Here is a 13,231-nt window from a genome sequence, read left to right on the forward strand (position 1 = left end):
TTCCTCATATCAGGGAGATCATATCATAGTTTTCTTTCTCTGCTTGACTTATTTCGCTAAGCATGATACGCTCTAGTTCCATCCATGTTGTCGCAAATGGCAAGATTTCATTTCTTTTGATGGCTGCATAGTATTCCATTGTGTATATACACCACATCTTCTTTATCCATTCATCTGTTGATGGACATCTAGGTTCTTTCCATAGTTTGGCTATTGTGGACATTGCTGCTATAAACATTCAGGTGCACGTGCCCCTTCGGATCACTACGTTTGTATCTTTAGGGTAAATACCCAGTAGTGCTATTGCTGGGTCATAGGGTAGTTTTATTTTCAACATTTTGAGGAACCTCCATGTTGTTTTCCAGAGAGGTTGCACCAGCTTGCATTCTCACCAACAGTGTAGGAGGGTTCCCCTTTCTCCGCATCCTCGCCAGCATCTGTCATTTCCTGACTTGTTAATTTTAGCCATTCTGACTGGTGTGAGGTGATATCTCATCGTGGTTTTGATTTGTATTTCCCTGATGCCCAGTGATATGGAGCACTTTTTCATGTGTCTGTTGGCCATCTGGATGTCTTCTTTGCAGAAATGTCTGTTCATGTCCTCTGCCCATTTCTTGATTGGATTATTTGTTTTTTGGGTGTTGAGTTTGCTAAGTTCTTTATAGATTTTGGACAATAGCCCTTTATCTGATATGTCGTTTGCAAATATCTTCTCCCATTCTGTCAGTTGTCTTTTGGTTTTGTTAACTGTTTCCTTTGTTGTGCAAAAGCTTTTTATCTTGATAAAATCCCAATAGTTCATTTTTGCCCTTGCTTCCCTTGCCTTTGGTGTTGTTCCTAGGAAGATGTTGCTGCGGTTGAGGTCGAAGAGGTTGCTGCCTGTGTTCTCCTCAAGGATTTTGATGGAGTCCTTTCTCACATTGAGGTCCTTCATCCATTTTGAGTCTATTTTTGTGTGTGGTGTAAGGAAATGGTCCAATTTCATTTTTCTGCATGTGGCTGTCCAATTTTCCCAGCACCATTTATTGAAGAGGCTGTCTTTTTTCCATTGGACATTCTTTCCTGCTTTGTCGAAGATTAGTTGACCATAGAGTTGAGGGTCTATTTCTGGAGCCCCTCAATTTTGATACATACTGACAAATCACCTTCCAGAATTGGTGTGTGTATGTGTGTGTGTTTGTATGTGTGTGTGTATGTTTTAAACACCAATATGGGGTTTAGCCAACAATGCAGGAGATTGCCAGGATCCCACCACATACCTATAGTGGAGATATTTTCTGGTTTATTCCATTAACTTATCGGGAAGCCCTTCTCGAAGAGTATGAAGAAATGACTCTGGCTTTAAAAAGGAGTCATGCTGCGGATTCACGTTTACCCAGAGGTATATCTAACGGTGGCCTGGGCAAGGTTCTTCCATACTTTTGGATGGTATGAAAGAGAGTTACTTTGCAGATTTGTAACCAGGGTTTGCTGCCTAGACCTCTAAGCTTAGTGTTAGGAAACAAGATTTAGTGTCATATATATATAAAAGGCATTTTGTAGATACATGAAAGTGGAAAAGCCCAGAATTACCCTTTTGTTGGTCTTAATGGGTCTTTGTTTCTTTTAAAACAGGAAAGATGCGAAGAATAATGAGGTATCCTTTTCTCAAATTAAGTAAGTCTCTGGAGTTATGAGCTTTATTTGAAGACATTTGATCCCCCAATCTGTTCAGTAACTATCCAGAGAATTTTTGGTGGAACTTGCTGTCCTTTTTTCTAACACATTTGGCCATGATCATCCTGAAGTTCTTGCTAGCTTTGTTTTTCTGCAAGGAACGTGTTTATTTGTCTCCGGAAGCTAGTAGCTTCCTTGCCATGTTCTCCTAAGGCGAGTAAAACCTCACTTCCATATTCTACCAATAAATTTGTATTTTGTGATTGTTAAGGAAAAATAAATGGGTTATCAATATCTAGGAGAGGACCTTGTTGGAAGTCACAAAGCCAATCAGTTATATGAGAGGGTCTAGAAGTGAGATTTCCTGATTTACATTTCAGTGGTTTGTAAATAACATTATAGTGAGCCCTCCCTCCCCCATTTATTACTATGGTTTTTGTTCTTTTGGGAAGATGTTTACTATTATCTCTCGAGTCATGACTGAGTCGGTGTTTCTAATGGATTATTTTTTTCTTTCCCTTTCTATGATGAAGACCTAAAAAGTGAGTAGCTGCTTTAATTTTTTCTAATAACTTGTATTTTTCTGTTTTGAGCATGAACTTTATTGCATGTACAAGAGTCCTAAGGAGTTGTTCTATTTTCTTAGATCCAAGTTAATCAAAGTGGAGAATTTCGAGGCCTACTTTAAGAAACAACAAGCGGACTCCAACTGTGGGTTTGCAGAAGAATATGAAGTACGTGGTTGTAAATAATGTGTTTTTTAACTGCTTTATGTTTCTTCCAAAAGTTGGGGACCCGCCCATTTTTGTTGCAAGGAGAAGCGCTGGGTGAGAGGCGGCCCTCTTGGAGGGGGGAGGAGCTCTTCCATGTCCCCCTCGGGGGTCCCACTGTGGCTGCGTGGGCTGCGAGCCCTTAGATGTACCCTCACTGCTAGTGATTTTTGTGTTTAACTTTGTTGAGAAATGAAGAGTATGCAGAGAGAGGGAGAGAAACTGGGCATTTCTGTCCGGGGGCTGTTCACTGGAGTAGTTGGGAAGCTGTGGGGGCTGGCGTGGGGCACCGTGCGGCCCAGGTTTGATTCCTGAGCATCATGAAGAGCTGCGTAAAGAGTTCCCGTGCTTCCATCCTGTTCCGTCCTGTCCAGCGTGCTCTGACCAGCCCCACCAGCCCAGAGCCACTCCCTCAGAATGGTCACACACACTCACACACTCCCTCTCTCCCTGCCCTTCCCTGCCACCCTCCCCACCCTGCCCTGTGCTGGCCTGCGCCCTGCTGCTGTCTCTGCCTGCCCATTTGCATCGGCTTCCTGTGGCTACCATAACAAATCACCACAAACTCGTGGCTTAAAACATCAAATTTATATTCTCTTGTGGTTCTGGAGGCTCTACTAAGTCCAGAGTCAGGTGTCAGCAGACCGGTCCTCCCTCCATCTCTCTGGGTGGGGATCCCCTTCCTTGCTTCTTCCCAAGTGAGTGGCTCCAGGTGTTCTGTGGCTTGGGGCTGTGTCTCTGCTCTGTGGCTCCCCCCCCTCCCCCGTCCCTGTGGCTCCCCTCGGGGTGTCTTGGGTGAACACACCTCTTACTAGATTTGGGGCCCCCCTGCAGATTCCGGGATGATCTCACCTCAAGATTCTCAACTTAAATCCATTCTGCAAGACTCTTTACCAAAAGCAGCTCACATCCACAGGTTGCGGGGATTAGGATGTGGGCCTGCCTTTTTTTGGGCGCTGCTGTTCAACCGACTGCACGACTCAAAGCACAGCTCAGGACGTAAATTCTGTCTTTGGGTCCCTTTCTCCTGTGGGGTGTTGCCTGTCAGCGACGTCCAGCCTTTATCTAATTCTGCCTCGTTGTAAAGTTAGTGATTTCTGCCTACACCCCGCTCCCAGGTTGTAAGCTCCTTGAAGGCAAGGATTATGCTTTTTCTTTGAGTGGGACCTCTGCATTAGTTTCCACGGGCTGCCGTAACAAAACACCACAGACTGGATGGCTTCTGACAACAATTATTCTCTCATGGTTCTGGAAATCAGGGGTCCAAAATCAAAGTGTTGGCAATGCCTTGCTTCATTGGAAGCCTCTAGGGAAGGCTCCTGCCAGAAGCTTCAGTCACCTTCTGGAAGTCCCAGGCATTCTTGGGGTGTGGGAGTCTAACTCCTCTGCCTGCCTTCATCTCAGCACACCTGGCTCCCCTCATATGTCTGTATCTTGGTGTCTCTTTTCTTAGAAGGACATCAGTCCTGTTGGATGAAGGGCCCACCCTACTCCAGTATGACCTCGTCTTCTTCTTCTTCTTCTTCTTCTTTTTTTTTTTTAAAGATTTTATTTATTTATTTGACAGACATAGATCACAAATAGGCAGAGAGAGAGGGGGAAGCAGGCTCCCTGCGGAGCAGAGAGCCCGATGCAGGGCTTGATCGCAGGACCCTGAGATCGTGACCTGAGCCAAAGGCAGAAGCTTAACCCACTGAGCCACCCAGGCGCCCCCATGACCTCATCTTCTTTTGATGACCGTGGCAAAGACCGAAGTTCCAAATAAGGCTGCATCATTCCCAGGTCCCCGGGATCAGAACTTCAGCCTGTCTTTTTGGTGGACACAGTTTAATCCCAAACACCTCTGCACTTCCACCTTGTTCTGTCGTGCTCTGTGCTCTTTGTAACTAACATCTGGGCACTAAACCAACGGACAACTCATTTGTTTTCAGGATCTGAAGCTTGTTGGAATCAGTCTACCTAAATATGCGGCGGAGCTGGCTGAGAATAGAGGAAAAAATCGCTATAATAACGTTCTGCCCTGTAAGTTGTTGTTGTTGTTTTGCCCCCCCATAGGCTCTTCCCTGTTCTTGGTCTCTGGCTGTCAGGCCTCTAACGGTGGAGGGGAATGGGATCAGGGTGCTGGCTCGCCACGCCCACGTTCATTCATGAGTCCTCTGTGGGATGCTAAGCCCTTTATTTAGGCATATTCCACTGAATCCAGCCCTCAGGGGAACCTTATGAAGGAGGTAGTAGAATATTTGGTTTGTAGATGAGAAAATTGAGGCACAGCATAGCTAGGGGGTTTGCTCAGAGTCGCACAGAGGGTCTTGGCGGGCCAGGGCTATCGTTTCTTTCCGGAAAAGGGCCAGAGTCCCTGCTCTTATCCCCTCTCTCTTAAAGCCCTTCATTTCAGCCACTGTTGCTCTGGAAAGGAAGGGAGCAGGAGGAGGACGGGAGGAATGCTTTCTGCTTATCCAGATACATCTCTGGTGGGCTGATGAGCGCATGCCACAGCTAAATATGACTTGTATTTGAATTCACATATTGGAAAAGTAACAATGTCTGCCTAATGGATGGGGATAACATCCAACAAACCAAATGGGGTTTAAAATGAGAGTGATTTATCACATCATCCGTGGAGATGAACTGTAAGCCCTCCTCCACGGAAAGTTCTTTGTGGTCTCTCTCTCGGGTGGGAATTAGGGCACGAAGAACTTATCAATAGATTGCAGCTGTGTTCTGATTTCGCTGTCATTTATAGACTCTGCAGATGATTTTTCCACAAGGACATTTAGAGACATTGTCTCTTTTCTTCGAAGCCGTGTTTTTCTTTTCCGGTCTAAAACATTAACTTCTGCTTAGATTCAGGATTTTTTAGCTTCTGCATTCTTTCTCTTTGTGCCTCCTGCCGTCTGTCCTTGTATTGACAGCAGGTACTGGCCCTTGTGCCAAGAAAAATGCTTTCAAAATCAGGCTGGTGGGATGTGCCTCAGAACAGCCCATGCACGGTTAACTCAGGATCGTTGGCCTGTTCCTGTGAGTGTTGCAGGGATTTTCAGACCCAGAGTTTGGGAGAGTTTTGGGCTGAAACTCGTGTAGGTCACTGAATTTGGAATTGTCGTGTTATTTTGTCCAGGGGAGGGTGAGATAATATGTGGTCAGATGCAGGGTGATGCTACTGATTACATTTGAAATTCTAACATTACTTCATTTCTTGAGTTGGGCAAGCTTGTGTGTGCATTTATTTTTGTAGTGTTTAGACGCAACTGATAAATGGTGTGTGTATTTTTAAGATGAAAACACAAGGATTTTGTGTTTTAGATCTTCCCACCCATAGTAGTCTTCCACATTCAGCGTATGCCTGAGTTTGGTACTTTTTGTAATGACATTTTTAGGAGAATAGAGAAAGTATGGAGACCTTTCCTTCGTGGGAGGAGCACTAGATTTGAATTCTGAGTGTCTTTGACCAGACATTAGTACTTAATCTCATAGACCCTCAGTTTCCTCATTTGTAAAATGGGCACAAAAGCCAGAAGGGCAGTTTTGAGGAATAAATACAATTGCTCAGTGAATCTCTTGGCTTGTGGCATGCACACCAAGGATGCTAATAGCAGTAGGTTGGTGTTGTCTGAGAAGGAGGTCTGGTGCAATGAAGAGCTCGGACCCTCGCTGCAGGCTGCCTGGGGGTCGAATCCTGGCTCTGCCAGTGCGTAGCTCTGCTGGGCTTCTGCAGGCAATTGCCTGATTCCTCTGTGCCAGTCACTTGGGCTGACTGTAAGGATCCAGTAGGTCACCCATAAAATGCCATGTGTCACACCTTCAGGATGTGAGAGGAGCCCCTGTGTTGCCATTTTGTACTTTTCTCTCTTGTGTGTAACTCTCCTCAAATATTTCTAATGAGCACCTTTTTTCTCTCAATGCCACAGATGATATTTCCCGTGTCAAGCTTTCTATCCAGACACACTCAGCTGATGACTACATCAATGCCAACTACATGCCCGTAAGTGGAGAGACGAGCCCAGAGCATGGCTTGTTCGGGGGAAATCTTCAGGGCTCCTCCTTGTGTCTTTGACACTGAATTTGGGTTGCTTCCCATTTTCTAGGGCTACCATTCCAAGAAAGATTTCATTGCCACACAAGGGCCTTTGCCCAACACTTTGAAAGATTTCTGGCGTATGGTTTGGGAGAAAAATGTATATGCCATTGTTATGTTGACCAAATGTGTCGAACAGGGAAGGGTAAGTGTTTTATTTTTTACTTAAGTTATTTTAAAATTTATTTTGTTTAATTATTTTAATTTAAATTATTGAATTAAATTAATGCATTCATTTTGACTGCGGTGAAGGCATATCTTAAGAAGCATTTGTCTTTCTAAAGAAAACACTCCCTCAACCATCAGCACCTCTCTTCTTAGAAACTCATTTTCTGCCTTTTTCTCCTCTAAGAGAAAAGTTTAAAAATATCTTTTTTTTTTTTTTTTTTTAAAAAAAAGCATTTTATTGTTACCTTCTTTTGTGGATGAATAGCAATATTCTCTATTCACAAGGTCGCTCCTGGAGTTATAAGTAGTGGGGGTGCAGTCAGCTCCACACAGAGCTCGTGGGACTGGAGCACAGGGTCATCTCCCTGTTGGGAGTGGGCGCCAGCCCTTTGTGTCTCTAAGCAGCCAGCATCTCATCTGTGAGATGAGGGATTTGACCAACTTGGTGATCAAACATAGCTTTTAACACTGGAACCCCTCCTCTACCCCAGATCTCAGACTCCTCCCCAGATAAATCTCAGCTCTCCCCTCTCCCCCTTTAATATTCTTCATTTCACTTTAATTTAGCAGATGTTTACCCTGCCCCAAATATGTGTAGGGTGCTGTGCTACGGGCTGGGGATGGGGGAGGGAGAGATAACAGTGAGCCCTAAGAGGTGGTTCCCATTTCACACGGCTCTGGGTATAGAAGCCCGTGTTCTGCCTCACTTCCTTGCATCCAGAGAACAGACTTTCACGCAAACAAAAGAACTTTGCTTATGAATGCAAATAAACTTTATGGTGTGGTGGAGCTCAAGGCCTGCCCTGTGGAACAGTTTCATAAATCAGTGTTAGGCAAATGAAAATGATGTAGTTGAATGAATGGAGAACACATTTGTTGTTTATCTCAAGTCAGGGGAGAAGTGGATTTACTGGCTCTGGGTGAAAAAGAAAGGGAGCCAGTCAGTTTACTCCACGTATGTTATTTTTTTCTTCTAACAGCGCTCCTTTATAATTATTGTGTAGATGGGGAAACTGAGGCTCAGAGATCTTAAGAATTGCCCACACGGTAGCAGCCGACACCCAGCTGGGAAGAGGCTGAGCTGAGAGCATCCGCTCCATCTCATTGTGTGTCTGAGTCCTGTGTTCTTTGTGGGAGCAGTGGTCTGGAAACTGGGATCTTTTTAAAAAATACAGGTCCGCAGCCAGAGTCAGAAGCCTGGAGGTGGAGTCCGGGCATCTGTTTTTTTAGAGCAAAATAGACCTCCCTGGGGCGAGTCAGATAAGAGTCAGATAATCGGTTTGGACGGCACCTGCAGTAGAACACACCTCGGAAAGGCGGGAAGGGAGGAGGGAGAAAGAGTGTGTGTTCGTGTGGGTGTATTAAGTCATTTGTCAAATTAGAGATTTAGATATTCTTGCAGAGCAGATGTTTCCTGATTTTTATTCTATTTACATCTGCCCACCGATTTATTTAAATCGAAGACCCGGAGTGATTTAATTTGATTCTTTTTATTCGTGTCTGTATTTTTATTCTAATTAGTGTGGGTCTGAAAATACTGGGGACGGTTCTCATTTCTTTTAGCTGCACGGGGTTATGGGTCAGTCTGAGTTTAGTTCGGAGGACAGTCGTGGGCTGGTGGCCGTCGGAGCCGAAGGAAGCCGGCTGGGACTGTGTCCTCAGAGAAGGGACAATGACTGTTCTGCTCTAAATCCATTTTCATGCAGAAATGGGGGCTCAGGGTGGGCCAGATCTTCTGAGTTCTCAGGAGAAGCCGGGAATCTGGAATTTTATGAGGAACGTCCCAATTGTAAAAGAGTTGGCCATAATTGTAAATTAAAAAAACAATTTTGGGAGTCTGACAGAACCCAGCTAAAGGGCCGACGCAGTCTCTGATGCAAGTTTCCAAGAGCCAGTCTTCCTTATGAAGCTGTAGTGATGGCGGACGGTGCGACCTGACTTTTTTGAATAAAAATGCAATTTTACTCTAGACCAAATGTGAGGAGTACTGGCCCTCCAAGCAGGTTCAGGATTATGGGGACATAACGGTGGCAATGACATCAGAAGTTGTTCTTCCAGAATGGACCATCAGAGACTTCACGGTGAAAAACGTAAGTAAGAGGCCAAGATGGATAGGCCTCAGAAAAGAAGACCCTATAGTAGTTTGGGGTGATAGTTTTAGGTTCATATTAACCAATATATATACTTTTTGTTATGCATCAGAAAAATACTTTTGCTCTCTTTTCACAGAATGAAAATGATCTGCATACACTCTAAAGCAACCCTTAGCTTTAACTTTCTTAAGAGAAAGTTCATGTTATTTTTTATTTTTCCCTTTTGAAGTGTAGTTGATGTAGAATATTACGTTAGTTTCAGGTGTACTGCCTAGTGACCCAGTATTTACATACTTTACGTGGTGCCCACTGGGGTAAGTGTAGTCCCCATCTGTCACCACACAACTTTATTCCGACATTATTGATTCTAGTCCCTGTGCTGTCCTCTTTGTCCCTGTGACTTACGCATTTTGTAAGTGGGAGTTTGTGGGTCTTAGTACCCTTTACCCCTTTCGCCCCCCCCCCCCCGACCCACTTCCCCTCTGGCAGCCACCAGCTTGTTCTGTTTTTTTCTCAGTCTGGTGTTTTGTTTTGTTTTGTGTTTGTTTTTGCTACTGTATGTTATTCTGGAACGAGATGAATCTTGAGAACAAGGGTCAGCAGCAGCCACTGTTCCTTCCGCTTTCAGGTCACTTGTTTATAGAGTTTTTGTTACAGACTGAGGCCCTTTTGGATTATTTGGTTGCAAATATGACCTCAGGAGTGGCACTTTGCAGTTGGGAGTAGTTTATGAGAGCGGTTACATTAATAAGATTTCTGGGCATATAGACATGTCCTTACCACCCAGCTCCCGCCAAAAGTTAGGGAAAAAAACCCAATTACATGGTGAAGACACTGCAGGAAGTCAGATTATGTGTCCTTTTTTCTTTTCTTAAAAAGATTTTATTTATGTATTTGACCAAGAGATAGAGCACAAATAGGCAGATTGGCAGGCAGAGGGAGAGGGAGAAGCAGGCTCTCCACTGAGCAGGGAGCCCGATGCAGGACTCGATCCCAGGACCCTGGGATCATGACCTGAGCTGAAGGCAGCCGCTTAAATGACTGAGCCACCCAGGCGCCCTGTGTCCTTTTTTTAATAGGGTGTCTAGAAATAGAGGCAATGAAGCCACATTGATATCTTTTGGTGAGTGTGTAAATTGGTATAGCCCTTTGTGGTTTATATCAAAAGCATCAAAATAACCATTCTCCTTTGATCTGGTGGTTTAATGTTTGAGAGTCTGTCTTAAAGTAATAATCTGAAATAGAGGACAAGGCTTATTATTCACAAAGAGGAATCTCGGCATTATTTATAATGGAGGGAAGATTTGGAGCCTGTTCAAATATCTAGCTTTCAGAGAATAGATAACTAAACTATAGGTTATCTAGTCAGTGTATCATTATTTAGCTATTAGAAATGATGGCTACGTAGACTGTGTAATTACCATGGAGAGATGCGAGATTGCAATTAAGTGAAACACACCGGGGGACAAACGTCTATGCATATTGTGAATATTGCACCAAAGAAAAGCCTGGGAGTAGAATCAGTGGAGTTAACTTTTATGGGAGGTTGGTGGGTTAGAATTATTCTTTTTCTTTTAAAATTTTTTATTTTTTATAAACATATATTTTTATCCCCAGGGGTACAGGTCTGTGAATCGCCAGGTTTACACACTTCACAGCACTCACCAAAGCACATACCCTCCCCAATGTCCATAACTCCACCCCCCTTCTCCCAACCCCCCTCCCCCCAGCAACCCTCAGTTTGTTTTGTGAGATTAAGAGTCACTTATGGTTTGTCTCCCTCCCAATCCCATCTTGACAAGAATTATTCTTGAAGATTCCAAAAGTCATGGAGACAAGGTAGTATATTAAGTATTAATTCTTCACTGAATGCTGTGTCTCAAAGGAGTTGGCTTCAATTAATATTTCAATTCCTCCCCTGGAGGTGCTGTCAAAGCTGTTCTCACACGTTGATGGAGCACATAGTGGTTGAGAAACCCTCATAATGCACTTATTCTATAGATTTTGCCCATTTTAACCAGACCAGGTTATCCTCGGTTCCTTTCGTGCTTGGGGAGGGGACTGAGGGGAATCATGGATGGCTTTGTTCACATCATTTAAACAAAATTACCATGATGTTATCATCTTTTAACTAAACTCCGGTCTTCATTTGGATTTCACATTTTTCCCCTAAAGCCCTTTCCTGTTCCAGGATCGAATGATTCCAGGAGACCACGTAGCATTTAGTAAAATACCACTTTACCCCCTAAGACTCCTTTTTAATTACACAAAGTGCATGAATATATTTTCCTTCTTAAAAGTGGGAACACAGCAGATAGAACTAAAAGTTTCTTTGGACTGCCACCCCTAAGCTGAGCACCTGGCCACCCTCTGTAGAGAAAATGCTGAAAAGTCTGACCTCCCCCTACACCTCCCTGTCCACTTGTCTGTCACAGCTGCTTTCCTTCTTTGGATGAATACTTGTGATTCAGTTTGTGACTGTCCCCTTTGTGTGTATAAGACTTCACAGTACCCTCTCCTCCACTCTGCCTTTTTTCTCTACTCTTTTCCCATATTTTGAACAATGTGAATGCACTGCTTTTGTAATGTATATACATTAAAAAAAAAAAAAAAAAGAAGAAGCTTCCAAAGGTAGCTCTCATAAAGGAGATGGAAATGCCTAGAGTCCAGATGTAGGTATGAGGCTGAGCTCAGTGCCCAGTGCTGGGCATAATGAGCACAGTTGAATAGGGACAGGAGTGGTCCAGCCTGGGTGGAATTCTGATAATAACAGGTGCCTGCCTTTGTCCGTGGTAGGAAACCAGCCCGTGTCATCACTCACTCTGTTACAACAAGATCCACTTTCTATTGTCTGTCTGATGTTGAAATAGATGTGTTTTTTGGTGTGTTGGGGGCGGGGAGTTCCTTTTCTCAAACTCCTGCAATTCTAAATATTTACTTAGTGCTCACTAGCTACCTGCTATGAGACTCTCTGGAAGGCGTGCAGATTGTGAGGCAGACGTGCCCCAAAGGTTCCAAGTATCAGAGCCGTATCAGTATAATTCATTTTTGGTGTTTTGGTTGATGACATTCCCAGGTGGGTTCAGGGATGGGCTTCTGGAGGCTCCAAGGAGCTGTAGGTCTAAGACTGTGAGAGCATTACAGGCAGGCACCTGCTGTGGGAAAGGAAGGTCTGAACTCAGGGTCCTAGGAAGAGGCTGCCTCTGAGCTGAGTGTGGGGGAGTCACTTCACTTTTTGGAATCTTAACGGAAGGGTGAGAACCCCTCCTTCTGGAGCATATTGTGGGCTTTGGTGAGCACATCAGAGTGTGGGCAAGCACTTTATCCATTGTTGTAGCAATGTAAAATTGCAACTTTTACTTGTAACCACTCCTATCTAGCTGCTAGTCAACCATCCCGTGCAGCTCGGCATCCCCAGATGGCTCCGTTTCACTAGGTCTTCTCGGATGCTTATCTCTTTCTTGGCTTTTAGATCCAGACAAGTGAGAGTCACCCTCTGCGACAGTTTCATTTCACCTCCTGGCCAGACCACGGCGTTCCCGACACCACAGACCTGCTCATTAACTTTCGGTACCTTGTTCGTGACTACATGAAGCAGAGTCCTCCTGAGTCACCCATTCTGGTCCACTGCAGGTATGCAGACGTGCTCCGTGTGTGACAGATTTCAAGTGCCATATCAGACTTTAGAAAAGCAAGGCCCAAGAGGGAACGCAGTAGGCGTTTGCAAATTCAAGAACGGTTTGTATAAAGGACCAGGAACTGGAATGGGGGTTGGCAAACTATATAACCTGTGGACCAGATCTGGTATATTGCCTCTATTTTTTTCTTTTTAAACTACAGTATACTCTTATTTCTTATTTATAACATTTTCTTATAAAATAGTTCAACCAGCAGTTAATAAAGTATAAAATGAGGTCATTTTCTTTTTTTAATTAGTAAGATCTTACGTCATGAAGTCTCTACTTATCCGTCTCCTTCCTACACAGTTAAACATGGTCCTAACATGGATCCGAATCATTCCTTTGCATGCTTTTGTATTTTATTTGATATGTTCCTGTGGGTTTTATATAGCTTTTTACTTTTACCAGATTTTATGATACAGGCATCACTCTGCAACCTCCTTTCTTCTTTTAGCATTTTGGTTTATTACTTAACAAAGTTGGAGCACATAGTTCTAGTTCATTTTATTGATTTATTAATGAATTCTTTTGGGCATACAAAATCTGTGTGTAAATTAATGTATACGGGTCCATCACCACAATGTCTTTGGCTGCGTAGTTTTGTAAATAAAGTTTTATTGGAACAGAACCATGCTCATTTATGTATTATCTGTAATTACTTTCATGCTAAAATGGCAGAAAGAGGCCATTTTGCCTGCAAAGCCAAGGATATTTATTATCTGGTCCATTACAGAAAAAGTTTACCCCCCGCCCCCTTCCTTCTTTAGAACAATAGGACTCTAGCCTTTA

The 13,231-nt window shown here is 43.8% G+C and overlaps 1 protein-coding gene across 1 annotated transcript in view; it reads left to right on the forward strand.

Annotated features, from left to right (window-relative positions):
• Positions 1-13,231, forward strand: part of LOC132008241 (receptor-type tyrosine-protein phosphatase eta-like) — a 163,979-nt gene that overhangs the window by 142,916 nt on the left and 7,832 nt on the right. Inside the window, exons 15-22 of the mRNA XM_059386735.1 lie at positions 1,615-1,656; positions 2,190-2,198; positions 2,303-2,390; positions 4,358-4,448; positions 6,335-6,408; positions 6,512-6,646; positions 8,640-8,759; positions 12,235-12,395. Coding sequence (XP_059242718.1) covers positions 1,615-1,656; positions 2,190-2,198; positions 2,303-2,390; positions 4,358-4,448; positions 6,335-6,408; positions 6,512-6,646; positions 8,640-8,759; positions 12,235-12,395 — 720 coding nt within the window. The remainder of the gene's footprint in view (positions 1-1,614; positions 1,657-2,189; positions 2,199-2,302; positions 2,391-4,357; positions 4,449-6,334; positions 6,409-6,511; positions 6,647-8,639; positions 8,760-12,234; positions 12,396-13,231) is intronic.

Source organism: Mustela nigripes, unplaced genomic scaffold (assembly GCF_022355385.1).
Source record: "Mustela nigripes isolate SB6536 unplaced genomic scaffold, MUSNIG.SB6536 HiC_scaffold_76, whole genome shotgun sequence".
Classification (NCBI taxonomy): domain Eukaryota; kingdom Metazoa; phylum Chordata; class Mammalia; order Carnivora; family Mustelidae; genus Mustela; species Mustela nigripes.